The sequence below is a fragment of the Fusarium poae genome (genome assembly GCF_019609905.1).
Source record: "Fusarium poae strain DAOMC 252244 chromosome Unknown contig_4, whole genome shotgun sequence".
NCBI lineage: Eukaryota > Fungi > Ascomycota > Sordariomycetes > Hypocreales > Nectriaceae > Fusarium > Fusarium poae.
In genome coordinates, this window is record NW_025408662.1 from 520,201 (window position 1) to 544,966 (window position 24,766).

The following is a 24,766-nucleotide window of genomic DNA, read 5'->3' on the forward strand; positions in this document are numbered from 1 at the left end:
ACATTGCTCGCCTAATTCGGCTATGGCTCTTATGCTTCCAAATCGCTATAGCAAACTACCAAGTCGCATCAGCTTATTTGAGTCCTGAATCCCAGGCCTCTCTACAACTGAACATACCTTTCGGAACGCTTTGGAGCTCCATCTTCCAACACATGCAACTCCCGTTTTTTTGCGCCCAACCGATACGCCAGCACATCTCGACAAGTCCTTGTGCCTTGCCGGGCGAAACATCTTGGTGAAGGTTTTCATTATTACCAAAGAGTCCTTCGTCCCGCCTTCGAAATAAGTTCGTCTCAGCTTCAATTGCTCGTCGCCAGATTCAATCCTGTCACAGATCCTGGCTTCAACACCATCTCACCCTCAAGAGAAGGGAACAACATGCGTTATAAGAATGTCTGTTATAATTGCGTTAGGCGCAAGATCAAGGTATGAAAATTGAATCTTCTACTTGTCCCCAAACCCTTTTTATCAAGATCAGTTCCTTTCTATCGATCTACATTAGAAACAAGTCCCTCATGGCCTATGGGACACTCTTTCCATATACTCCAAATATCTACAAACGTTCATGGTTACTCTTGCCACAGAAACGGTCAAGATCTAGAGTTGAGTTTTGTGTTGTTGAGCAAAGCAAGAGATATGGATCCTGTTTACTCAACTGACAATCTCAAAGTGTGATAAGCATCATCCCAGTTGTACACACTGTAAGTACTTTTGTGGTTTCTTTTTGCGAGCGTATATTGACACCAGGCAGGCTCAGGAATAGGACTTGAATGCACGTACGAACGTACGGTCCGCAGAAATTCTACTTCACGTAAAGCAAAAGACCGACGTCGAGGCGGTACTAAGGGCAATATATGGTCAGAATCTGAAGACGATTGTGTCATGGAGCTAAAACGGAAAAGACTGAACTGGGAAGAAATCTCAAAGCACGTACCTGACCGGAGTACAAGTGCTTGTCGCCAGCGGTACCAATATCTTGTCCGGGAAAGAGGAGAAAAGGGCGCACCGTCAAGCGACAAATGGTTACCGGAAGAGGATACGCGTGTTCGTGAACTACGAGATAAAGGCATTAAGTGGGAAGATATCTCGAAGATATTACCTGGACGGAGCGCGACGGCCTGCCGCCTGCATTACCAGAATTATCTCATTAGACGAAAGGGCCGGGATGAAGAACACAAGAACAAACTTGCCATACGTTACGAAAGGTTGGTAGGCCGCGCTCTTTAACAGTCACCATGGATAGGTCATCTAGCGCTTGGACATCAAGGACACGAACTGACACAATTACAGGCACAAACCACTGCGTGCTTCCTCGTCTCTGAATACGGATTTCGGTGAACCAGACCGGGCGTTGGCCCAAGTCCAGGGTTGGTCTGGATTCCCGCGTATCAACATGCTCCCTGGATTTCGTGAGCTTATTAATGGTGTCAGCCCTTATAGTGCACCAGCTGGTGCACCTAACTTCGGCAATTGCCCGATAACAACGACCGGATCTAGACGGCCAGGTTCGAGGGGCGAGTACCGACAACCTGTCTCACGTCGAGCAGCTACAGCTGCGCCAGCGAGTCAACCTTGCGATTTTCGGTTACCTCATGCTTGAGAGTCATCCGCACATCCCATCTGCCCTAGGCGATTACATCAATGCCGAAGAATACGCCTTGCAAGGCCTATCCGGAAGGCTGGGAACCGAGTAGCTCCCCCGAAAGGCAATGAGCCTCCATCATCAATATCATGTATACGGATGGCGCATTTTTCATGGGAATGACGCATGGAGCTGATATATGCCAGTCGTGCTGTTCTCAATTCAACTCAATCGAACGCGTGTGCCCGGAACTCGATCGCAAGATTCGGTTGTTGGAGAGAAAGACGTGATTGAGCGGATGTTGAAAAAACCTGAGGATCCCCCTTCCCTTCAGGGTTTGGACTGTTGTTAGTCAGAAAGTCCTAGATTTAGAGTTCAAAGTCATAGATGGAATCATCTGGAGATATAAACTCGAGAAGAACTCTCATCTCAATAATAAACAATCAAGCTCAATAAAATATATTTTCACCCTGCACTACTGCGCAATATTACAACATCATCCAAGCCCACTCCCAATCAATAACAGAGTGAATGTTGAGATGATTGGCAACTACGATATCGGTTGTTCAAGGTCTGAGTGAGACAGGCGGAGGGATCACGGTGCCACTCTGGAATGATGAGCTCTGGGATTATGTGCTGCAAATGATCGAGTGCAAACAGTTCAAGTTTAGCGGTTTCGCAGAGGAGCTCGCTCCTTGGCAGTTGTTAGGTTTCTGGCATTGACTTTAATTGAGGAGATCAATGAAGATTGCAGTTTAGCAAATCTTTTCTGAAAGCGTATTGAGATCTCCACATTCCTACAAGCCAGTGCAGGTAGACAACATTCATGGCATTTGTAACTTGACCACCTCTATGGTTTTTTTTAGATAGGGTGTCAGAGAGGTGGTGCGGTTGTAAGCATGTTCGCCGCAAAATAGATTCGATCTGAAAAAGGAGGAGATTGGTGAGCAGGGGGTGAGTGGCTTTACATCGTGAAGCTTCACAGACTTTAGCATCGCCATGTAATGTCTTGTCCAACATGGTAACACGCGCATTCTCAGTAGCAAAACTCATCCATAAGAACCTTTGCCATTCATATATGACTTTCTCTTCGCTCCAAGCGCGGGCGCTTCTGCTGACGTGTTGCATCAGGAATTTGGTTTCGAATGCTGCGGAACATTTCGCGTCACTATCACGTTTGACGGACCGCCAATGTTCATCTCATGCGAATGTGTTGAATGTTGGAGGGTTCACCCTCAGCTTTAGGATTAAGGTTTAGGATTAAAGTTTGAAATCCTAAACTTAGATCATAGGACTTTCATCTAGGACTTTCACCTAGGACTCCAAGTCCTAGAAGGAACCAGCCGAAGATATAAGGTCTCAATAGTCCTTCGATTGCGAGAGGATGAAGAAATACACACAATACACCTTAACATCTGACAGAATGACAGGCTCTATGTCAAACGCGCTGCGCAATAAATTGATCCCTGAGATTGGTATATCTGTCGAGACCGTCTCTGGACATGCCCAGGGTTGGTTGGAGTAAACTACCCTAACAGAACAAAGTCACACACGCCTCCTTGGTTCAGCTGTAGGTGTGTGCCGGTTTCCATTCGACATGGTGGGGAAGATCACCAATAGAACGCTGTTGATGTGACACGGGATGTGGGGATCGTCCGCATTGAAGCAAAAGCCAGCCCTGGTCGCTCGGATCCTTGTTTGTGACTGTTGATATTATCAGCAGCTGCCCTACAACGATTCGGAAATGAATACAATCGCGAGTCGACGAGGGTTGAAAATTTAAGGAACGATGCCGCTGTAACGAGTAGCTATGATGTAAATTCAATACTCGTTTCAATAAACTATCTAGCAGTGGTACGGTCTTATCGTCCGAACTGTCGATTTGAACGTCGTCAAGAGAAGAACTAATCCACAACTTCTCGATTATGCAGGGTAGTGCGCTAAGCTGGTTTCTGTACCCGCTAAGTGTCGAGATGGTGTCAACCCTGCGGGGAAGCTTACCCGGTGGGTCAAAGACGGACCAGGAACGAACCCCCAACTCGTTTCCCTTGGTGAGAGAAATAGTTGAACCATGGGATCTTCACCAGCGCTGGAATTCCTGCAAGGGGGAACGTCTGCGTTGTTCCTTTTCCTTCTGGTGACTTGCATGTGCATGTCTCGGCGTGGCACTGTACATTTATAAAATGAAGTGGTCGACATCCTAGGTACTTCAATCTTCGGATCATGCAGGAAGAATCCCGATTCCTTTCTAGCATTCACGTCTACCAGAGAGACAACACGTTACTTCCGACCCAGCTCCCATCTCAAGCGGTCCAGCAGCACCCGTGGAGAACCGATGTGAACCATCTCGGCCCGCCCCAGTCTGTTCTGTCTCACGGTCTGTTCAGAGTGCTCCAAAGCAATGGAGATGCCGCTTGTCTCAACGTACACTACACGGACCTTTGTGACCCTCCTGACCTGTACGCTGCGCTCCGTGAGGAGCAGATCCCTCCACCCTGTGAAGATATGAACCCCGAGGACCCCGGCATGATTCCCTGTGAGCAGGAGTTAAGATTTGAAGGCGATCTTTACACCCCGAGATGGATTTGAGGTCGTGGTAACAAGCGGGAGGGTTGGTGTGGAATCTGCAAGCCTGGGCGATGGCTTGTGCTAAAGAACTCCGCGTTCTGGTATGACAAGTCGTTCTCTCATGGTATCAGCGCCGCCACCGGAAACCCATTCCATGAACCTCAAGTCCTCAACAGAAGAGGCTTATGGATGGAAAGCCTGATGTCTGGGAAGGACTTTGGGGTGTCTGTGGACAGTGGATTGCACTTATTAGCAGCAAGAAGAAGGTAACTACCTGGTTTAGACACGCTTATAAGGTAAGTCTGACCAATTCTTCAAACGGCGCTTTGACTAACAACATCCAGTGTCACACGCACCTTAAGGTGAAAGACACATCTAAACGTCGCCGTAAAAGGGGAAACGCCAAGGGTTTTGGCCAAGCCTCAAGGCGGAAGCTCAACATCAACGGCCCATGGCAATGATGGAAAGATGAACCGACTCAAGTTAGCGTTGCCCGAGTACGAGATTGGTTTCCTCCTGTGTCCCGGCTCCTAGTCCTGACGTCAGACTGACAATTTCTGCACGTTCTACATCATTCTTATTCTGCTGCACAATAGCAGAGACGTCTTAGTTTGAGAATTGCTACTTAGTTTAGGGTGTCTTCACGCTTTGGGACGCCATTTGGGTATATTATGGATCATGCTATGCATTCTAGTGCGGGAGGTAATGTGGTGGTTCATGTCAATTAGCCTCAGCCCGGCCCCAAAGGCATATCAGTCAAATAATGTTTGGAGTGTGATAGCTTTGTCTTTCGAGTAAACCCGAACACCCACAATACACACAGCATTCCAAGGACTCGGCGTTTCGTCTTCACTTGAGTTATCACTGTCTGTGCTCTCTCCTACTAGAGCTCCCCTCACAGCATGCTCACACCTAGTATTCCTCCGAGGCTCATCCCTCGACTCTTTCTCCAGAGAGTGTGTGGTGTCATCAGTGTTGTACAGCTCTTCCCATTCACCAATCGGGGAATCTGATGAATCGCCAGCCGAGTCCCAAAAGGAAGAACCAGGTAAACGCTCACCAAGTCTTGAAGATGTCGACACTGGCACAGGCTTTACCGGCGACTCCTCTGCTCCCACAAGCCTCCCATGGCATGACCGGATCACCATTCCGTCTCCTGTATGACTGCCGACGATGATTTCCTGTTGAACAGTACCCTTTTCAACGCCACCTAGTAAAGTGTAATCTCCCGTCCCTTCGACATCAGCATTGGCGTTCCTCATCAATGCCCCTGCACCCGTGTGTGTCGAAATCAGGGGCTCTTTGTTAGAAGCGCTATCTGTTTCTTTGTGAACTTTGCAACGAGTTCGCTGTTTGCCTTTGTTCTTCTGTTTCTGCTTTTTGGTAAGGACCCGTTTGATGTGGCGTTCCTCCCATCTTCGACGGCGCTCCTCCTGACGGCATTTTGATGCTCTCTCTCGATCCTTGATCTTTTCTAAGCGTTTGACTTCGCTAGTATAAGCTTCAGCCTTCTTGTGGGCTAAGTCGTAAGCAAAGCCAACCTGTGCCAGCTTGAGGTTCTCCGTCCTGGCCCTGCACTCCTGCTTGATGACGTCCTCGACCGATTCCAACGACGTGTCTCTTTCCGCATCTACTCGTGTGCATATAGTGTAGGTACCGGGTGTCAACTCGGGCAGCTCTACAGAAGCTGATCGTGTCATCAAATAGTTACCATGAGACTGCGCTACGCACCGACGAACCCCTGAGTCTGCTTCATGATAAATGCGAAAACTAATACAGAAGGAGTATTGGCCGTGGAGGCCATTGAAATATCGTCCGTCAAGCTGTGAAACTGTGACGACAGCTGGAGACTCTTTTGTCAGGATGATACGGAATCGGTCTTGGTAGCATGCCCTCCAGGGCACGTTAATGCTGATCCAGCTCTGGGTGCACCTCCAGTCTACGTCTCGGAAGAGCTTTGTGCGATCCAGGTGCGAGTATTTTCGCAGAAAGTCTTCGAAAGAGATCCAAAAGACAGAGTCGCCACCGAAGCGATGCCCGAGTTCCTGCTGGACTTCTGCCGTCCACTCCTTTGAGCCATCACTCCAGGCGCCTTCCCAGATGCCCTTACGGGCATGAGCCCACGGATTGCGGATCTTGAGCAGCCTCTTGCCCGACTTGAGTGTGTGGGCCGCCACGACAATGTAGGCGTGGCCCTCTGAGATGCCGTCACGTTCGCCGTAGCCGCCATCCAGTATCCCAGTCGAGGCGCCAAACAGAAACTCCTGGTTGACCTTGGATAATTCATCAGCCCAGAAGACGTCAGGATCAAGAATGTCTGAGGTAAATAGCTGAGTCGTTACTCCGCCGGAAAGATCTTCCAGCCCCTCACCAACCCAGCCACATGCCAATGCTGCATAGTCACCATGAGCCTTGGCATAAGCTTTCTCGATGAGAGGAACCCAGGTTTCGTTCTGGTCTCTACACTGGGCAAAGAAAAGGGCCTTGGAACCGGTCTGGTACGTTCTCTTGTACTCACTTTCCGCGTCAACTCGATCGGTCTGTTGCAGAAGTGCTCTCTGCAAACTCGGAGAGTCCCAACAGGGTGATTGAAGGTAGAGTGTATCATCGATGATGGTGTATGTCCACGCTCCGTCTCGGTAGAAGACGAAGCCGTAGACGCCGACTCCTACTCTAACTATTAGTATCTTTTGAGACTGCAACATGATATGAAATGGGGTATACCTGTGTCATGCGCCGCACATGTCTGAGTGAGCCCATGTTCAAGGTTCGCAAGAGCGGTCAAGCCTGCAACAAACCAGCAGTTGCTGAGCTTGCCCTGCTTCACATCCCCGCCATCTACGTTCTTCATGAACGTAGGCAGTGAAAAGATTTCATGTACCCTTTTGACGGCACCAGGTGCATTTGACTCCGTGTCGAGGCAAGATACCTCACCGAGATCAAATATTGTCTGTCGAAGCCCATTCAGACAATGACCTTGATCCGCAAAATCAAATAACTGAGCTATGCAATTAACTACCAAGAACCAATCCGGCGTCCGAGGGTCACTATGAGTACTCACGAGGTCCCAGTCATGGTCTCTATATCTCATATTCACCCGCTTACACTCTTTGACGATCTCGTTCACTTTTCGCTGGCACTGTGTTACTGCTCGGAGACGTCCTTCAGTAAGCAATTCGTTACTATGATTGCCGTTTGGAGCAGCTTTTTCTGGCTGATCCAGTGGCAGGATCGCCAGGGCTTGTTGAGGGCGGGGGCTTGAGAAGCATCTCCAAATATTGTTGATCGAGGTCTGCGGCGACAACAACGGTTTCTTCTTCTTTTTCTTCCTTGTTTTCAAATTCACCCTACCGCTCCGCGAAGAGCTTTCTGAGTCAGATGAAGTAGAATGTGTCATGTATCGTAGATGACACGCGAGAACCAAGTGGTGGCAAGCTGGGGGTTTTATAACCCAATCCTAACAGCTCGATTGAGGAATAGTGGTTGATAACGGACTCCCTGGAAGTCCAGAATGAGATGTTTTCTTCTAAATCTTCGCTCGCAAGCCTCATTCATCTTTACGTCCAATCTAGCGCGCATCAACGTGAGCTCCAAGATCCGGAAACGGACTTTTTCAGACTTCGTTGACCGAAATAGGGACTTCAGGCGACGGACATTCCCACGGAGTCAAGCATGGAATATCGACATTCCACCTTCATGTCAACTCCGAATCTGGTTGCTATCCAGTAGGTCGAACCCTATGTAAGAAGAGCCAGAGGCAGAAATCCATCCCCTTTGACTGATCGATTGCGCTGTATAAGCTCCGCAGCCCTAAGTGGACATTAAGTAGTCTGCTTGTCCGAAGGCGTTGTTCATGTTGAAGCAAAAACGGGTTGGTTGTATTGTTGTTAGTTCTAAGTTACATGTGTCTGAGGAGCACAGCTCCTAACATAGTATCCACATCCCAGCCACCAGTAGGTCGGACCACCTTAGCCACACTGTCTCAACAGTTCAAGCCTTGGGTACACACACACACACACAAGTCTATTACGCCCGGTAGGCCATAGCCCAGAGGGCTCTATGAGCTAAAAATACATACATCTCGCCTGGTCGTCGCTTGTCTCCTTGATCCCCATAATTGTTAGTAATTAACCTTGGGTACATTTGCTACAACACGTAAGTGTTGCTGATTGCCATGTGCCCCACGCAGTATGATCAAGAAGGATTACAGTAGTTTTGTCGCTTGCTGGAAGCCTTTATACGACTGGTTGGCACTGTAACAGACAAAGCCACTTCTGGACTAGTGCTTATGCCAATGGCTACTTCCCGGCGGCTAATAGGCGGACGGGTCCCGTCCCAGTTTCCATTTTTGGTATAATTTTCTTCCGCTATCGGATTACCTCACGCCTTGTTCCACTGCCTCAAGTAGTTTGACGAGTCCCATTTATCAGCTATTCCAACAAACCATTGGCTTGAGGTGAATAGCCACGACATATCTGAGTTCCAAATTTACTCCAAACTCTACTAGAGCTAGAGCTGTACCACAATACAACTTTCTTCCTCTTCGATAGCCGAGTACAAGGCTTCTTATTCATCGATGTCCTGCTAGGCTATTTCCCAAAGCTCACCGATGCCTCTTCTGCTTGTGAACAGTCGCCCGTTCTCGGTCTCTCGAGCTACTTGTGCTTCGATGCGATCAGGCTCTGCTTTGTCCTAGTCTGAATAAGCCACCATCTCTTCTTTGGTCCATTCTCTTAGGCTCGTTGAGGCTGCGCAGCACCTCCCCATCTGCTTATGATCAAGACACCAGCTGTAGATTGCTTTTGGATATGCTAAAGGCAGGCCCATTGCTTTCCTATACTGGCGGTTACCTAGTGAGGTTCCCGGTGGCTGGGCCTTATACCAATCATCTCTTGACGCGACGTATCCCTGGTGGATTGCTCGTGGATCATCGTATCTCAGCCGCGTTGAATCTGGAACTGGATCTTGCAAGTGTAAGGGTGACGATGCTGGCGGTCCGATAGCGGAGCAAACTATACCATATATGGAAACTGGGACGGGACCCGTCCGCCTATTAGCCGCCCTACTTCTCAGGTACGCTTGTCATACGATACAAGTACGTTTACAGGCCAATTTTCAGCCCAAACTGGACGGCAAGCTTGGCTTTTTCCCAAAGAAAGACAATGTCGTTGCAAAGAGGAAAATGCCCATGCACTATACTGTACAGTAGGGGGCGGGTGCAATCCACTATCATGCTTCTGTGGGTGCGACAAGGACAGACAGGGATCGCACTGGTGTCGTCGACACGTGAAGCGGGCGTCACACCTAGTCTGTTTTGGGATACTTCCTGCAAAATTGCCCAAGGTTTTAGTGCAAAAGAGTCAAAAAGCTCATGTTAGGACTATTCAGCGGCCTGAGGTCGTGAACAGACATTCTTACCTCATAAAATCGGTCCTGCAAACAAGTTGAAACATTTTGTGCACCTGCACCTTCCGGTCCAAAAACAGTATGCTCTTTGCAAAGCCTAGGGTGGGACCATCCGGGTACATGGCTCCACCTCATAAGCAGACGTTTTGTCAGAATTTGGCCGCCTTATGGATGCGTAAACAATTTCTGGCCAAGCGGATGAAGTACAGTCCCGGCCGAAATCAGAGGCCGCGCCCTGGCTTTCTACAAAAAGTTTCTGAGCACAGACCAAGTCGTGGCTGGTGTGGCATGTACAGTGCGCAACTTGAAACGTCAGAAATGGGATTTTTCACCAAAAATGCTGACGCGCCATAACGCTTCCAGCGGCTGGTGCTGACAATAACAGCAGTCAACTTTCATCCGCCCCAAGACGTCTAAAACAAGCCTCAGCTTGCTGTCCCAATATGGCGCCCAGGCTATCTGATGCTGGCGCTTACGCCGCGGCTGTTGATGCCTGACAGTTGAGGCGTGCGAAAGTCGAGATCGTCGTAGTCCCACTGGGTTGGGTCAAACGGCTGACTGTCATCCTCCATAGCAGCGACTTTAGGGTGTTTGAATGACGGACGACGACGAGAGGGATGGAAGAGCGAAAACACGACAGCAACACATGGGAAGACGTTTCGTGACACTTGATTACAGCTAGCTAGAACATTCTGCCCGTCTGAACCACGCAACCCCATGGCCTTGATCTCTTTGTCCCTCTTTTGGTGAACCCCTTCGTTCAGAGAAGGGCTAAAAACAGAGCAGCCCCACTTTCCTTTGACCTTGCATCTCATTGAAGCGGTTATCGATAAGCAATCGATAAGAGTATCAACCATTCCGCCTTGGGCTAATGTGCCATGACAGACGCGCCGTCCTCAATTACTCCAGGGTGCTGGGCCTGCTTAATCCTATCCAGAACCTAGTCCGATGCTTCTGACGAAATTTTCTTCTGACTTGCAGCGACAATTCAAGACTAAACACATGGCCGACATGACTACCTGCAATGGCTTCTACAGCCTTACAGATGGCGTTAAGTCACGTGGATCATGCATGTTTGGGAGGACTGAGCCTCGTTGACCCCGCGCGACGGTCAGGCTGCCATTGCTGTTGTCAATCAACCTGAAGGTCAACATAGCGATCGGTTCCAATGGCAGAAGTGCTCGGCGTCGCATCGAGCGTTATCGCCGTGGTTGATCTTTCGGCCAATGTCCTTTCCTTATGCTTCCAGTACTCTCAAGCCGTGAAGAATGCAGAGATCATTACATAAGCATACCAGTGCTCATCCGTCATCTGGCTACTGACTCTGGCGTCTGTTGCTGTAGGGTAATTAATTTGTGCTTTTCGTCGTCTGCTGTCAGCATCACAATATGACTGAGTATATTAAAATAAGAAATAACCGCATTCTGGACGTCCGGAATACAGTAGAGTATAAGTTAAGACGAAATATGCCGATTTTTTGCGGCCATAAGCAACCGTTTTAACGACCGTAAGCGACAACAGCGGCCATTACGAGAAGGTAGGACAAACCATGCCACACACTGTGACTAGCCACACTAGCCACACTAGCCATGCCATGGTCCGTGCCCAGAAACTTTTTTACAAAGTGTCGCACTTAGCGTGCTTAAAGGGTTAAAGTGAATGTGATGTGCAGCAGCAAATACGTTGATTGATTGTTTTTCTTAAGTTGTCTCTTGTGCGGGGTATTCCATTCCGCAGATTTAAAATATACAGGTAGATTACTAAGGCAGTTGTTTCCTGAGGCTGTGAAGATCATGCCTACCCTGCGACACAAAGCCAGGGCAGCCTTTGATTTCGGCCGGGACTGTACTGCTGTTGCGGATCTGGGGAAGTGGAGACACAGATGCGTGCGAGTCATAAGTACTCTCTTGCATGAATGAGGTAAGTACATTAAGATGTGCGCTTTTTCAATCGAGCAAGAGAGTACACAATGTAAGGCTCTACTATAGGTGGATCTGTAGGGCTTAGTTTATAAAACGAGAGTTATTGTCGGAGAGGAAGGTGCAAATACTCAATACTGTCGAGACGCGCTGTGACATGAGATGGGCACGTCTCAAGATATCTTGGACAGAAGTGGATACATCATCTGACTCGTTTCTGCTCCTCTTGTCCTTGCGGCATGAGGGTGACTCGTTGCTTCAGATACATCGTCTAGTTCTTGACCATCGTAATTTGTTGACCGCAGGGTAAGCATACCTCGAAAATACCATCATCAAAACACTAGTCCCAGAATGGCGTTCCCACTTCTTGTCAGCACGCGCCATTGACCATGGGATAATGCCATACACACCTAATTGAGAGTTGTAAGATGGGATCGCCATGAAAAACTTAAACTCAGTGTCACTCTCAGAAACCATACCAGTACACACAGCCCAGCGCAAGGAACATGGCAGTTTGCAAGTGCCAGAGTATAAAGTAAGCCATTTTACGTACACTGGGGCAAATTGCGGACCAGCAGAGATGTGCCAGGCCAAGTAAAATGCTAGTATACAAGCGCTGGTACACAAACTACTCTGGCTTACCTGTGCTGGCACACATGCGCTGGCGCACATGTGCCAGGACATTCGTAGTGGCGCATGCTGGCCAGAGCAGGACTACTAGTGGATGTAGCCTAGCTCATGTGTGCCATTCCGGATACGCCAGCACACGTGGTGTAGCTTATCTGTAACAGCATGGATGGGGCGGCACGTGTGTGCTAGCGCAAGTGAACCAGCGTATACACGCCAGCACACACTGCGTGCCGACACAGATGTGCCAGTGCAACACCTGTACTAGCACACCCAGACCAGCTCAGCATGTATGCTGGTCCATGTGTGCAGGCGCATTTGTTGTACTAGTTAACCAGCTCCAGTTCACCTAAAGTGCCAGTGCACGCGGACTATCGCAGGGAATGTTCTAGCACATAGGTATATGCCAGGTCATCTCGCTGAAACGATTTGATTGAGTAATCTTGATCTATCTCGCAGAGATATTGGGTACAGTTAAAGAGTACCATCAGCATCATCAGTTGCAGCTACCCTATTCCTCTTGATTTGCGGCGCATGGTGAAGAAAACCCTCTCTTGCTCTTTTCCTAGGCCTCATGGAATAAATATCTCCCAAGATATCATGCTCACTATATACCAGGTTTTCTTTGATAAGGATTATGAGCCTGTTCTCTTCCTTTTCCTCGATCTCCAACGCTCTAAAGCATGTGTAAGACGTCAACGTCCTCATATCCTTGTCAGCTATACTGTAGCCTTGTTGCTCGATTACCTGTGACCATGCCGTCAACTCTGCCTTCGTCTTTACAACCCTTGTTCTTCTCCTTACTTCCACCGGGAATGCCATCCTTTGCAAGTCCGAGGTTTCAGGCGTGAGCGGTGGATTGTCCTCTTCGATTTCTCGCAAGTCTGCGGTTTCGGACATGGGCGGTGGGGAGTCCCCTGCGAACGGAAAAAGGTCTGCCTCCTCCTAGTATGGTTGATTAGTCTTTTTCTTTTTCTTGCCACTTGCCATGGAGACTACGTCTCTTACCTCTTGATTTCTCACCCCCTGTGCTTCTGATTCGAGTTCCTTCCTGCGAGATTCCAAGGTGTCAATAACCTGCTCAACATTCTTCTTTTGGTGTTCAAGGCGTTTTAAGTCGTCACTGGCCGTCTCTTTCTTGGAGTTGAGGGCGGAGAGACTCTGTCGCTCGTCTGAAATCTTCTGACACAGGGTCTGGTACTCCGTGTCCAGATCTCTCTTAGCCGCTTCTACTTGATTTACTTCAGTCTGAAGTTGTGTTTTCCGATTTTCCAGAATCTGTCCCTGCGCTTTGAGGGTTCTGATGCTTTCGTCGAGCTTATTCTCTTCTTGCTTTTTGTCGTCAATTCTTCTTCTCTGGCACTGCGATTCTAGCGAGAGTAACTGGTCATATCTCTCCTGCAGTTCAGAAATGGATGCGCGTAGTTGCTCCTCTTGGCGTACTAATTGTTCACTGGCCCCATGCGTTTGAGGCCGGTATTCATCGTCAACCAGGTCGTACTCGCCCACCTCGGACGCCCTTTGAAGTAACACGTCGATACCGCGTGGTTCATCTGGGTAGATGTCAAAGTAGAGCGATCGTTGGGTGAAGAAGAAGGATGATTCAAGACTTTCCGAGTCGAACGGCTTATGGAAATTCGAAAGAAAGAGCGAACTTTTGTACCTCTCCAAGTCCTCAGGATAAGGTTTGCCGTGCTTATAAGGCTTCGTGACGATGTCCGGATCGTGTATAGAGGCGGGCTGTGAAGAGGATGGTCGCCAGCACGCGTGGGCCCGTATATGATCTATCTGATCCGATCGGCATCCGAGCCTATGAGCAAGTACCGCGAGCTCGAAGAGCTTCGCCTCGTTTACGCTGCTCTTGGGCCCAGCTCGTTTTGGCGTTTCGTCGCGAGGTAAAGATCGAAATTCTCGTAAAGCAAAAAGCCACAGCTGTCTACGTGCGATCTCGAATTGATCGATGTCGCCGACGTGAACCAGTTTGAAACGAGTGTCAGATACCTGTAACAAGCAACGGCCATCGCCTCTCTCTACAAACCCATGATTTAAATCGTCCCATAGGTCCCGCGCGGGACGGCCAGGTGGGACCAGGTGTCTCAGGCAATCGGTAATTTTCTCTAGATAGTTTACGTTCCCGAAGAAAATGTCCAACGTTGGAACAGCTCGGTCCGTCGTGGCTGATTCAAGCCGAGACAAGATGGCGGCTCGTTCTGGAGCGTCGAAGTTACGCAAGACCTCGCCAATGTTGGCAAGGTTGAGGTCGGCGTAGGCACCTGACCCTCTGCCACTGACCGCCTTGACAGTGTTCATATCTAACCTCAGTTTCATGCTCACATCGTGACAGCAGATGTAGTCCCAGAAGTCAAACACCCGCCTGATCTGATTTCGGGTCTGAAGCGTCAATGTTTAGAAAAGCATGCAGTGTCATCATTGTCGAAGCGCCTACCTGTTGTCTCGGCATGGCTATTATCTTCCCTATGTTACCGAGGCTGATTCCCCAGAAGAGGGCGGGAATCTCATGGAATCGCCTCAGTACGTCTCCTTGAGAAGACGGACCCGACCATAGCCGCTTCAGGGCTTTCGCTTTGCCCTCGGAATGACGTATAAGCTGGGCGAACCATGGGTTGGGTCTGTGTCCTTGTCCAGGACCGCCATTCTTCAACCACAGCAGAGTGATGTTGTAAAAGTATTCAGCATCTGTCGTTTGTCTCTCGCTCACCCTCTCGTTTGCCAGGTCGTGTCTCGCATCTTCGCTTAGATCTGTTTCTTGGACTTAACACAGCCATATTCTCGGAACGTCAGGTCGAGAAGCATCGCATACCTGTTGAGTACAAGCGGACAATCCAACGTTTCTTTCGGTTTGCCACGGTTGCGTCAGAGGCCAGAACTCGGTGTTCACCTTTGAGGCAGATGACTTTGCCATCGGCAAGATCCAGTTCAGCAAATACCCCGTCCTCCTTCTTGAGACTTTCGAGGGAGAGGTTGTTCTCAGCTCTCTGCAGGCTTTCCTCGAGCAGTGTTGGATCGATCAAGGCCGGGATCTGGTGGCTGACCTGCTCCGGGGACCAGTCGCACCCGCGTCTGAACATGGTCTCCAAACTAGCCACATTCTTCTCGTCTGGGCTTTCTCTGAGCGGATTCTGTTGCCGGCACCAGTCGAAACTTAGGGCTCCAAATCTGATGCTTGCTACGCCCAAGAAACGCTGCTGCTTCTCTTTGTTTAGCCGCTCTCTGCGGGTACGGGAATCCATTGTTGATGGAAGTTATCGTGGTGCAAATGTCAACAGCGATGGAAAGACACAAATAAAGAGAAACAAAAGGGCCAAAACAGTCACTGCCAATGCTGCAAGGGACAAGACATAGGAGTTTGCGAGGGGCCGACTCTCTGGCGGTTATAACAGCCTTTAATAGACCTTTTTCTTTTGATCTCTCCTCTGGACAGCATATATGTAAGACTAAGTGATATATATCCTATGCTTCTGCCATGGCATCCAGTCCATTCTATCGTGGCATGACCGTGGGCATTATGGACGGCGTGAACGAACCGGATAAGAGGGCCACTCGGCTTGAAGATTTTTTTGGCGGTGGTGGTGACATGGCAGACTTTGAGGTTCCATCACCCAATATAATTCCTGCGGAAGGGGATCCCTCTAGTAGTCAAAGCACGTCCGACAAGAAAGCCAAGACCCTTCACGGAACTCCACCCCATCCCAAGGCTCCGCAAGCCCTGAAGCTCTCTAAGAGAGTTGCTTTTGCCGGCCTCCCAGTGATAGTTGAGAACCAGGAGACTGTGGCAGGTCCTAAGGAGCACGTAGAGCATAAAGAAGTAGCCGCATCACAGCTGCATGATCCATCCAAGAGCAGCCCCCTATCACGGCACTTTGAAGCATACTACAAGATCCAACTAGGTCGAAACGAGGATATACCAGTGTGCAGGATAAAACCGGCGGCCTTCGAAGAGAATCCAGCGGTCCTAGACCAGAAACTGACCTCTGTCTTGTTATGGACCCTATCGGGATCCGACGATAGAGTCCCTAACAAAAGCGAAGACCAGGTGAAGATAGTCCATGCGATTGTGAGTGAAAAGTTCGTTAAAGGAATTGGAGGGTACGAGATGCCCAAGCGAGGCGTGTTCACTATAGCGTACGAATTCATGCCAGTATCTCTCGCAGATGTAGCGGCGTCCCGTAAGGTTCGTGGTTCCGAACTGGCCTATATCCTGAAACAGGTTTGTGCCTCAACGATTCCTCACAGTCAAGTGCTCATGTGCTCACATGCAAGATCCTGGGCGGGCTGTTGTACCTTGAGGGACGTGATATGGGTAACGCAGAGTTGGATTGCTCCAACGTGCTGCTTGATACGTCTGGCGAGGTCAAGATTTGTATGGCAACCCCTTTCCGAAAGCAGATTGGCATCCTAACTAACCTTTTTGTAAAAAAGGGGGTCAGCATTTCTGTTCCTCTGGGACAGCCGATAACTTGGTCGCCGGTTTCTGGAGAATAACAGTAGAGCTCATGAATGGCTATGTGAAGGAAGACGTGCGAGGGGACCATCTTGACTACGCAAAGTGGACGGCATACCCAGAAGCTGTCGACTTTTACAAGTGTCTGGAGACTTTGAACAACGCTACAAGTGATGGCGTACGTCTGTCACCCACTAAGAGCAGCACAGGTCGTAGCAGGTTCGAGACCATCAAAAGGGTAAGAGAAGAACCATTCCACATGATGTGCGCCTGGTCGGGAGTGAGCTGATCACGAGTGAAGCATCCATTCTGGGCCACGGCCTGCAGACCTCACGAGGTTGGGGTACTTGCACAGCTTGTTCTGTACACAAATCGATGGGTAGTAAGTAAGTTATAGAGAAATATTCTGATACAAGGGGCGGTAGATAAGCTATAGGAGACTCGCGGCTACGGGAACGTGCCTAATAACCTGGCGCGAGTGAAATCGTAGATTTATTTAGTCTAGGTTGATCTATTTACTGCTAGAAGAAGTGTGTTCGTAAAAATACAAAGCCAATTTCCCGACACCTAAGAAAGGTTCCGGAGCAACAACGTGTAGCAAGGCACAACCCGCTTCCCAAGGCGACTGTCTCTGATATCGTCAGTTCAACTACCATGTGCAAATATGAGAGGATGATAACGAGTACATCAAGGTTGATAATCTGTAAACACTAGGTCGACAGCGCGCGAATGCTCTTCTGCAAATTCGACGAGCGTGTTCCTCATATCTTTGGAAACCGACGCTGCACGTGCTGTCAGTCTTGCTCGGCATATTAAGATCAAAGACTGACCTGCGATCATGGTGGGCTTCTCGGAGTCGTCATGAGCCGGGGTCATGACTGCATCGCAGATCAAAAGTGTCTCGAGAGGCAAGTGACGTTTGTAAACCTTGATCCTGGTCCTACCTGGCTTCTCACTTTCCTTCTTTTCCATTTCCTGGATGAACAGCTGGACTTTCGGGGGCAATAAGGAGTTTTCCTCCTCGTAACACATGGAAATCTTTAAACCCGATATTTGCGGGGGTTTCCTGCCTCCCTCCTTCGTGTCATTGCCTTCGTCAAGGGCAAGGGCAAAGTCGATTATATCAAAAACCGCATGTGATTGTTCTATAGCACTGGTCAATCGGAGAAGAGAATAAAAGAAGCAGGGACCTACTCCAGGACGGGATATGCCAGATGAGATGTATGGGCGCGCTACAGATTCCACGCGCCCGAATCGCATGCACTAGCCATTGTAGATACGGCGCGACAGCCACCACACCTAGGCCTGTGGCAACCAGCAGGATCGTTTCATACCCTTTCATGTCGGTTGTAGATCCGTAAGGGCCCATGTAAAGACCAATGTTGGACTTCAAGCCACGCTTCACTGCATCCCGTAACTTGCTGGTGAGGCCGCGGTTGACATCGACAAACACCTTCAGTTCTGTTTGCGCATGGGTTGACCAGTTGGCAACGGTGAACGGGTGGCTCTGGACCCCTGATAGCGGGCCCAACGGGATCCATAGGTTAATATATTGCCCAGGCTCGACCTTGACTGGCTTTCGCAGCGCCATCCTGACCTGAATGTAATCGTAGCTACCATTCTGACCGAGGGACACCGACTGAAACCACCAACCGTTCGTATACACAGTCTCCCCGACCTGCCAGGTCAGGGAGCCTACGAAGATGCCGGAGATCACATAGAGAAAGATGCGAGAAAAGTTCGTGTCGGTCGGAATGTGGCGCCACATGGCGAAGCCCAACCATCCTGCTGCAAGATAGTGAACGGACAGCAGCATCTCATAAGGAATCCATGACGGGAACGTCCTGATAGGTATGAGGACGAAGTAGATCCCGGCAAGCGCCTGTGTGATGTCAGCTCTCAACAGCTTATCGCGGATAGCGGGCTCGTTACTAAAGCAGCATGACGATTGTGCTCCTGATTTACAATAGACCATCCGTGTCTGGAGAACGATCCTACGACGTGGATGGTGGACAGCATGGCAACCACGTACCCTACACTGGCGTGTATTCGTCTCTGGGCACGAAGCCGAAAACGCAAGACGGAAGCGATGAAGTCGAGGCAGGGGCTAATATACATGATTATGAGGTTAATGAACGCTAGCTTGCCCGCTCTAGAGCAGGCCTCTGCTATGTCCTTGGCATTGATGAGGACGCAGCACAGGTTTGGTGCAAGGTAAAAGATAAACATGAAAAGATGAGCCCAGGTTATAATATCCACGCTACTTCCGCGACGGAATGGACCCCTATACGCCAGACGCATCACCACCCATTGAGAGATTCTTCTTCCCAGGCGACCGAAGAAGGGGAGCCTGTAGATGCGTAAGGCCGGTGGACATAGGCAACGGAGAATGATCCGTATGACACGCCGCAGGGCTAGCAGCACGAGAAAGCCCGTCAACCCTATTGCGTACCAGTCCGTTACGGTTAGGATACTAACATCAAGCTCCATTGATGCGGTGAATCTTTTGATACACGAGGGAAGGGGGCAGCCAGGATATCGGATGCCATGCATATGCATATAAGTGCCTAGACAGGCCGTTCCAGCCGCTTCATGATGCAGTGGCGTGGAAATGAACTAATGCTTACAGCTCGGTTTGGCTCCTGTGAGTGCGAGACCAAAAGTCCAAATCGGTCTTTTTCAAGGTTACCGATGTGCATCAAGGACAAAAACTGGCCGAAAGTCTAAACCCAGTTCTGTGCTTTCTTCTGGATTTGTACGCGCTCGGTGTCACAGGATCTTACGTGTGGGTTTTGACGAGCCTTCGTAGCAACATGGCAAGCTCGCGTGCAAGAACTACTCATACCCACCCAGCGCGTCGCTCGTCCTCGACATCCTCACGACAACGGACGATATGAGCGCAAGTACACTACTATAGCGACCGATAATGCACGACATGTGTCATGTAACGCAGGATATGTCTCTAAGTCTTATACGTTGCGGTGTTCAAGCCCTCCCAGTCCGCTAAAAATCATTTATCTGTACTGCTGGTGCAAGAGCAGGATAGGTTCCAGCGATCAACTGTTGGCACCATACTAGGCCCACGCGCGCACCGACATCCTCTGCGCGTCTGGTGTTCACATCTCGTTACAAGAGCGATATATGCGAAGCCCCAGAGAACCGAACGAAGAAGCGAACATCCTGTCCGGTCCTGAGCGTGACACAATGTTCATCTTTTGCTCCATCCACAGTAACCCCTTCCCGGAGGCCACTTCACCTCTGTCGCGGATTGGGCGATACGCGCTTGCCTCCGTGCTCTTCATCACCGAGTTGACGTTGCTGATGGGCGTGCCAGCGACGACAGGCTTTCTGGCATGGTCTACTCGAAACCAGCTCTGGCCGGCTCTGAACGATGCGGGGCTGGGGAAGGAAGCAGAGGAGGTCCTGGGCTACCTCGTCTTTGACACGATATTTCTTGGTTTGCTGATCTGGGGTGCTGTGCCCGTTCTTGCGGTGAGCAGAATGGGTGGCAATAGAGGAAGGGTGCTCACGTATGCGGCGTTCGGCGGGATGACGGTGGTGTTTGTCGGCGTCTCGATTCGTACGATGTACTTGACCTGGAACTGGGCAGTGCTTTTCGAGCTGGCGACCGGCGATGCGAGTCTGGCGGGACGATGCAAGTTCATCTCCCTCACGTTGGGTGTCCTGCTATGTTTGGGTTGCGCGTCGGCCGTCATCTACTCACTCTATACGGCAAAACTCGGTACGCCCTCGGTCATTCGGCAGATGCTGGATGATGCTGCGCACTTGCTTTGTCCCGATAAGATGCGAGTCAGGAGGGTAGCCGACGGAGATGATGAGGAGAGCATGAGCAAGAGCGCCGGTGTCCAACTATCGCGTAGTCCGTAGCAGTGCGTGCCGCACAAGGGGACGGTGAGGGGAGAAAGCATGCGTCGTTTGCGTTCAAGGGGGCGGGTAGGAGCTCGGAGCTGAAACGAGAAACGAGCGTGCATGTTTGGGCTCGCAGAGTGCCAAGTGGATTGGGGTACAGAGTGCCAAGTGAAGGGTACAGAGTGCCAAGTGGATTGGGGTACAGAGTGCCAAGTGAAGGGTACAGAGTGCCAAGTGGATTGGGGTACAGAGTACCAAGTGGATTGGGGTACAGAGTGCCAAGTGGATTGGGGTACAGAGTGCCAAGTGAAGGGTACAGAGTGCCAAGTGGATTGGGGTACAGAGTACCAAGTGGATTGGGGTACAGAGTGCCAAGTGGATTGGGGTACAGAGTGCCAAGTGGATTGGGGTACAGAGTGCCAAGTGGATTGGGGTTCAGAGTACCAAGTGGATTGGGGTTCAGAGTACCAAGTGGATTGGGGTACAGAGTGCCAAGTGAAGGGTTCAGAGTGCCAAGTGGATACATCAGCCATGCATGGCGCGTATCGCGTTATCGCGCACGCATGGCGTGTCGCATTTCACGTGAAACGTGACGCGTGACGCGTGACGCGTGGGGTTCATGCATCCAATGATCATTCGTTAAAACTGGCACTCTTGAATTACCCCTGGATCCTACCTATGCCCGCACTTGGGCGGCGACCTGTGGAAAAGCGATAAGGTGAGACCGACAACGAGGCATTACGAAAAACAACCACAGAGGCCACTCCCTGCGACAATTCTTCCTGTCTGTTCGTGATAACCAGCAAAATGAGCCTTGTTATCATTCCCCACACCATCGTCAATCTCACCCAAGGGTGAGCTCTCGAACTCGTCGGACAAAACGGGCTACCTACACTGCTGGGGCTATATCAGTTACTAAACCAGCGGAGAGGAGGGTGAGCTTGGAGACAACAGGAGAAGACGCTCCAGGAAATGTTCCATATTGCAAGGCGGCGGGGCACTGATGCACATAGTGGTAGACGGGTATGAACGTCTTGGTATCACATTGAACGGGGCACATTGAACGGGGCGGCTTTCCATCCATTTCGCTACGCAAGCACTCTTTTCGTCCAACTCTCGCAAGATCTTTCTGAACAAGTGTTGCTCTGATCAGTAATTTCGTAGCCTCTTCGAAGCAGTGCCGGCATAACAATACTTTTGACTTGCCGCTGTCCGCCGCAGGTTACCGTTCGGCAATAGACTGGAAACCAATTCATAAGAACACATTTGCTCAGCATAGCGCAGTGATTCCAGGTAACCTGTAAGCACTCGTGGCAAATTGGACGAGTGGAGGCACTGGCAAGCAACATGATCCTGACGAGGACGACAACAATGCTTTGATGGTGGCGTAACAGCAATCTATGGTATACTGAATCATTCTTTGTAAGACTGGCAAAGCTAAGTATGCTTACTAGGAGCATGAGACAAGACAAGAGTAAAATCAGTACATGGTAGATAAGCATTGTCACTACCTAATAGCTCAACAACTTTATTTTAACTCGTAGGAAATATGTAAGAAAGCATGGGCATAGCACATCACTCGCACAAGGTTGTCAACAACTCGACGAGACATCCGTTTCCTCATCTTCAGGCTTTTCCATGGCTACTTCCTCTAATCGCTCCGCTACTTCCGGATTGCCCATGACCGTTGCGATTTGGGGATAGGTGAAAAGACCACGACCAAATACGGTACCATGGATCTGCTCCTTCCTCAATGAGAAGCGCGATGGTCTTCCAATTATGAGGTGCCTTCGTATCGACTTTTCTGCGGTTGAGTAGATGGCCAATAAGAGGAAAGGAGAGACAAAAAGTGCTTTGGAAAGGGGCTGTGTATACCCAAGTTGAGGGAGAGGAAATCAGCTTGGCACTCAGTAGAATATGTGACAAAGACGGTTTGAAGGTGGTGAAGAAGGAAGTTGGGATATGAGACTCGAGGGGGCATCACTCCTTTACGTAGCGTCCGCATGATGCTGCGAGCGGCTAAGGACCAGCTTTACCACGTAACATTCCGATACACCCAATTAAGGCGATTTCCGGCCTCGCAACCAAGCTTTCCGACTTGATCAGGCCCAAATCAGGGAACGGCCCTTTGATGCAAGTAAAAGAATATTATACTCTGACAGCCTAAACAGTCTCTGGAAAAGCTAGTCTGCCATTCCATCAATAAATAGTCTCCACAGGGACAGCGCGGGCCTAAGATCCTAGCGTATATAAACTGGTACTTCTCCTCGCCCCTGGAATCTGAGAAACAATGTCGTTCACATACCTGCTACTGAGCTAGGGCTACCTCTGACATAGAAGTCATAACCAAACCCTACCACATACAATGGCAGCCCTCATGTGCCCACAACGTGTCGAGGAAGGTGCCCTTATACGGACTCCTTGGTCTGCCCACGTCATGATAAAGGACATTCTCGTAACTACCCAGGTGGGGCCATGGATCTTTTATGGTGTTCTTGCTCAGACTTTAGATGCGATTTCGTCGGACTGGATGAGCTCCGACTGCCTTCTATGGGTTTTTGACGATGAGTCAGGGCCACGGATGTGGCAAGACACCGCCCAGCCGTCGCCCTTCAATTATGAGGACCCCGAAAAGAACTTTGACCAGATCGTAGGCCATTATGAATCCCATGATGGAGAGTGCTATCTCGCAGTCAAATGGAAAAACTGCCTGGCACCGACGTGGGAGAGAGAGACAGGCATGATGTGTTGTAGTCGTACCATCACGCAGTACTTCGCCGAGAATTATACTTGAGTCTTGCTTACCAGGCTGTTGCTTGTCAGCCACTTTATCTGACTGGCAAGACTTCTCGAGGTCGCTTCTTTGTTGCATGAGGCCTTCTCGCTGCGGAACCTTCTGATGGGGAAGCCACCTTCATCCGGAGCATTCTGATCAGAGAGCCAGCAGTGGCGGCCAATACATGGGCACCTAGGTGCCCAAATAAAGTATAAAGTTGCGCACCCAGGTGCGCCGCCTGACTAAGCGTGGCACCAATACATAGCCTACAACAGGACGGTTAGGGCTACTTTGGAGAGCTGTTGCTGGACAGATAGGCGGGGGATGAGCTCAAATATACAGCTGTAGCCTAACTGTGGGTTAATGGCTGATTAAAGTCTTGAACACATTATTTCACGGCTGTGTAAGTGAGCCTGTGTCAAAGACTCATGATGTTTCCAGTGAGCTACAGGGTAATTTTCACTTAAGCCCAGAGAGCAAAACACCGGGCCTCGAGTGCTATTGTAGCAATTACGGTTGTTACGATTGGTTACCGTAACAGCGCTATAAGGCTCTATAAGCAGCTGTAAGCGCTACCGTAATTGCTACAATAGCAGTTATGGCCCGATCTTTTGGCTTTAGGATAAAAGAGACTATCTTCTTTAACAGAATATATAATATATAGATAATAATTAGCGTTTTCAAAATATTTAATTATAATAAAAGTGGTTAGTAAGAAGTTAAAAAGATAGCCATTTATGTGACGGTTGTGATTCCCAAGGGATAAACTAGTCCGTACTAGGTTTATGTTGGCAGATGCGTTGTCACTGAGCGGTAGCGAAGTGTCACGTCTCTTAATAATGAATAGTGCGGGTAAGGCGTATTCAGGTAAAGAAGTTTTGTTGATAGCTAGTGAGCTAAGTTCTATCTAGTGCTAAGAGAATGTATATATACTTGGAGGTATGCAAATCGAACGAGGTCGGTTCGACAATATGCAAGTCGAATGGCGTGCGCTTGACAATATGCAAGTCGAATGGCGTGCATTCGACTTCTACAGGGTAGGTAGTTGATGATTGGAGCGAAAAGTGGGGTGCTTATTCCGCGTGCATAAGGACCTGTTGGTCGTAACATATAGATAATTAATTTATAAATATTAAATAATATGATATTATTAAAAAAGCCTTTATAATAATTATTTTAATAATTATTTTTTTATTTACAAAAATATTATTAATATTATATTATTTAATAATTATAATAAAAACTTGAAATAACTAAAATATAAAATATAAAATTAAATAATAAAATAATTATAATTTTATTAAATTAATTACTTTTAATTAAAAGCGTTTTGTATTTTTTATAATGTATTTTTAAACCTATAAATAATGCTAAATAGTAATAAGGCTTAAATAAAAGATTTAATATTTAAAACAATCTTGCAAAATGGCTTATAAAAAAGCTTAAATATAATATTCATTATAGCAAAATTATATTTCTTAAGATAATTAAATTACATTATAAATATAAAGCCTAATATTAAAGCCTTAAGCTTTAAATAGCTTAAATTAATAAGG

General features: G+C 48.9%; 11 protein-coding genes across 11 annotated transcripts; 6 read left to right on the forward strand and 5 right to left on the reverse strand.

Annotated features, from left to right (window-relative positions):
• Nucleotides 1–378: 378 nt before the first annotated feature.
• FPOAC1_014000 (uncharacterized protein) lies at nucleotides 379–1,694 on the forward strand (the record flags this gene model as incomplete). The annotated part of the gene is made up of 5 exons (XM_044858340.1): nucleotides 379–426; nucleotides 671–701; nucleotides 752–1,205; nucleotides 1,291–1,367; nucleotides 1,498–1,694. The coding sequence occupies 5 exons, from the start codon at nucleotides 379–381 to the stop codon at nucleotides 1,692–1,694; spliced, it is 807 nt and encodes a 268-aa protein (XP_044700796.1).
• Nucleotides 1,695–3,805: 2,111 nt separating this feature from the next.
• Nucleotides 3,806–4,171, forward strand: FPOAC1_014001 (uncharacterized protein; the record flags this gene model as incomplete). Its single annotated transcript, XM_044858341.1, has 1 exon — nucleotides 3,806–4,171. One exon carries the CDS (start codon nucleotides 3,806–3,808, stop codon nucleotides 4,169–4,171), a length of 366 nt encoding a protein of 121 aa, XP_044700797.1.
• A 164-nt stretch (nucleotides 4,172–4,335) lies between these two features.
• FPOAC1_014002 (uncharacterized protein) lies at nucleotides 4,336–4,611 on the forward strand (the record flags this gene model as incomplete). Its single annotated transcript, XM_044858342.1, has 2 exons — nucleotides 4,336–4,446; nucleotides 4,495–4,611. 2 exons carry the CDS (start codon nucleotides 4,336–4,338, stop codon nucleotides 4,609–4,611), a joined length of 228 nt encoding a protein of 75 aa, XP_044700798.1.
• Nucleotides 4,612–4,902: 291 nt separating this feature from the next.
• Nucleotides 4,903–7,547, reverse strand: FPOAC1_014003 (uncharacterized protein; the record flags this gene model as incomplete). Its single annotated transcript, XM_044858343.1, has 3 exons — nucleotides 4,903–6,818; nucleotides 6,875–7,148; nucleotides 7,212–7,547. The coding sequence occupies 3 exons, from the start codon at nucleotides 7,545–7,547 to the stop codon at nucleotides 4,903–4,905; spliced, it is 2,526 nt and encodes an 841-aa protein (XP_044700799.1).
• Nucleotides 7,548–10,011: 2,464 nt separating this feature from the next.
• FPOAC1_014004 (uncharacterized protein) lies at nucleotides 10,012–10,371 on the reverse strand (the record flags this gene model as incomplete). The annotated part of the gene is made up of 1 exon (XM_044858344.1): nucleotides 10,012–10,371. The coding sequence occupies one exon, from the start codon at nucleotides 10,369–10,371 to the stop codon at nucleotides 10,012–10,014; it is 360 nt and encodes a 119-aa protein (XP_044700800.1).
• A 2,205-nt stretch (nucleotides 10,372–12,576) lies between these two features.
• FPOAC1_014005 (uncharacterized protein) lies at nucleotides 12,577–15,353 on the reverse strand (the record flags this gene model as incomplete). Its single annotated transcript, XM_044858345.1, has 4 exons — nucleotides 12,577–13,047; nucleotides 13,111–14,493; nucleotides 14,549–14,868; nucleotides 14,924–15,353. The coding sequence occupies 4 exons, from the start codon at nucleotides 15,351–15,353 to the stop codon at nucleotides 12,577–12,579; spliced, it is 2,604 nt and encodes an 867-aa protein (XP_044700801.1).
• Nucleotides 15,354–15,586: 233 nt separating this feature from the next.
• FPOAC1_014006 (uncharacterized protein) lies at nucleotides 15,587–17,054 on the forward strand (the record flags this gene model as incomplete). Its single annotated transcript, XM_044858346.1, has 5 exons — nucleotides 15,587–16,330; nucleotides 16,384–16,483; nucleotides 16,543–16,802; nucleotides 16,866–16,946; nucleotides 17,001–17,054. 5 exons carry the CDS (start codon nucleotides 15,587–15,589, stop codon nucleotides 17,052–17,054), a joined length of 1,239 nt encoding a protein of 412 aa, XP_044700802.1.
• A 197-nt stretch (nucleotides 17,055–17,251) lies between these two features.
• Nucleotides 17,252–19,054, reverse strand: FPOAC1_014007 (uncharacterized protein; the record flags this gene model as incomplete). The annotated part of the gene is made up of 4 exons (XM_044858347.1): nucleotides 17,252–17,346; nucleotides 17,395–17,709; nucleotides 17,759–18,446; nucleotides 18,497–19,054. 4 exons carry the CDS (start codon nucleotides 19,052–19,054, stop codon nucleotides 17,252–17,254), a joined length of 1,656 nt encoding a protein of 551 aa, XP_044700803.1.
• Nucleotides 19,055–19,705: 651 nt separating this feature from the next.
• On the forward strand, nucleotides 19,706–20,452 carry FPOAC1_014008 (uncharacterized protein; the record flags this gene model as incomplete). The annotated part of the gene is made up of 1 exon (XM_044858348.1): nucleotides 19,706–20,452. The coding sequence occupies one exon, from the start codon at nucleotides 19,706–19,708 to the stop codon at nucleotides 20,450–20,452; it is 747 nt and encodes a 248-aa protein (XP_044700804.1).
• A 1,574-nt stretch (nucleotides 20,453–22,026) lies between these two features.
• Nucleotides 22,027–22,439, reverse strand: FPOAC1_014009 (uncharacterized protein; the record flags this gene model as incomplete). The annotated part of the gene is made up of 2 exons (XM_044858349.1): nucleotides 22,027–22,238; nucleotides 22,310–22,439. 2 exons carry the CDS (start codon nucleotides 22,437–22,439, stop codon nucleotides 22,027–22,029), a joined length of 342 nt encoding a protein of 113 aa, XP_044700805.1.
• Nucleotides 22,440–22,799: 360 nt separating this feature from the next.
• FPOAC1_014010 (uncharacterized protein) lies at nucleotides 22,800–23,228 on the forward strand (the record flags this gene model as incomplete). The annotated part of the gene is made up of 1 exon (XM_044858350.1): nucleotides 22,800–23,228. One exon carries the CDS (start codon nucleotides 22,800–22,802, stop codon nucleotides 23,226–23,228), a length of 429 nt encoding a protein of 142 aa, XP_044700806.1.
• Nucleotides 23,229–24,766: the final 1,538 nt, after the last annotated feature.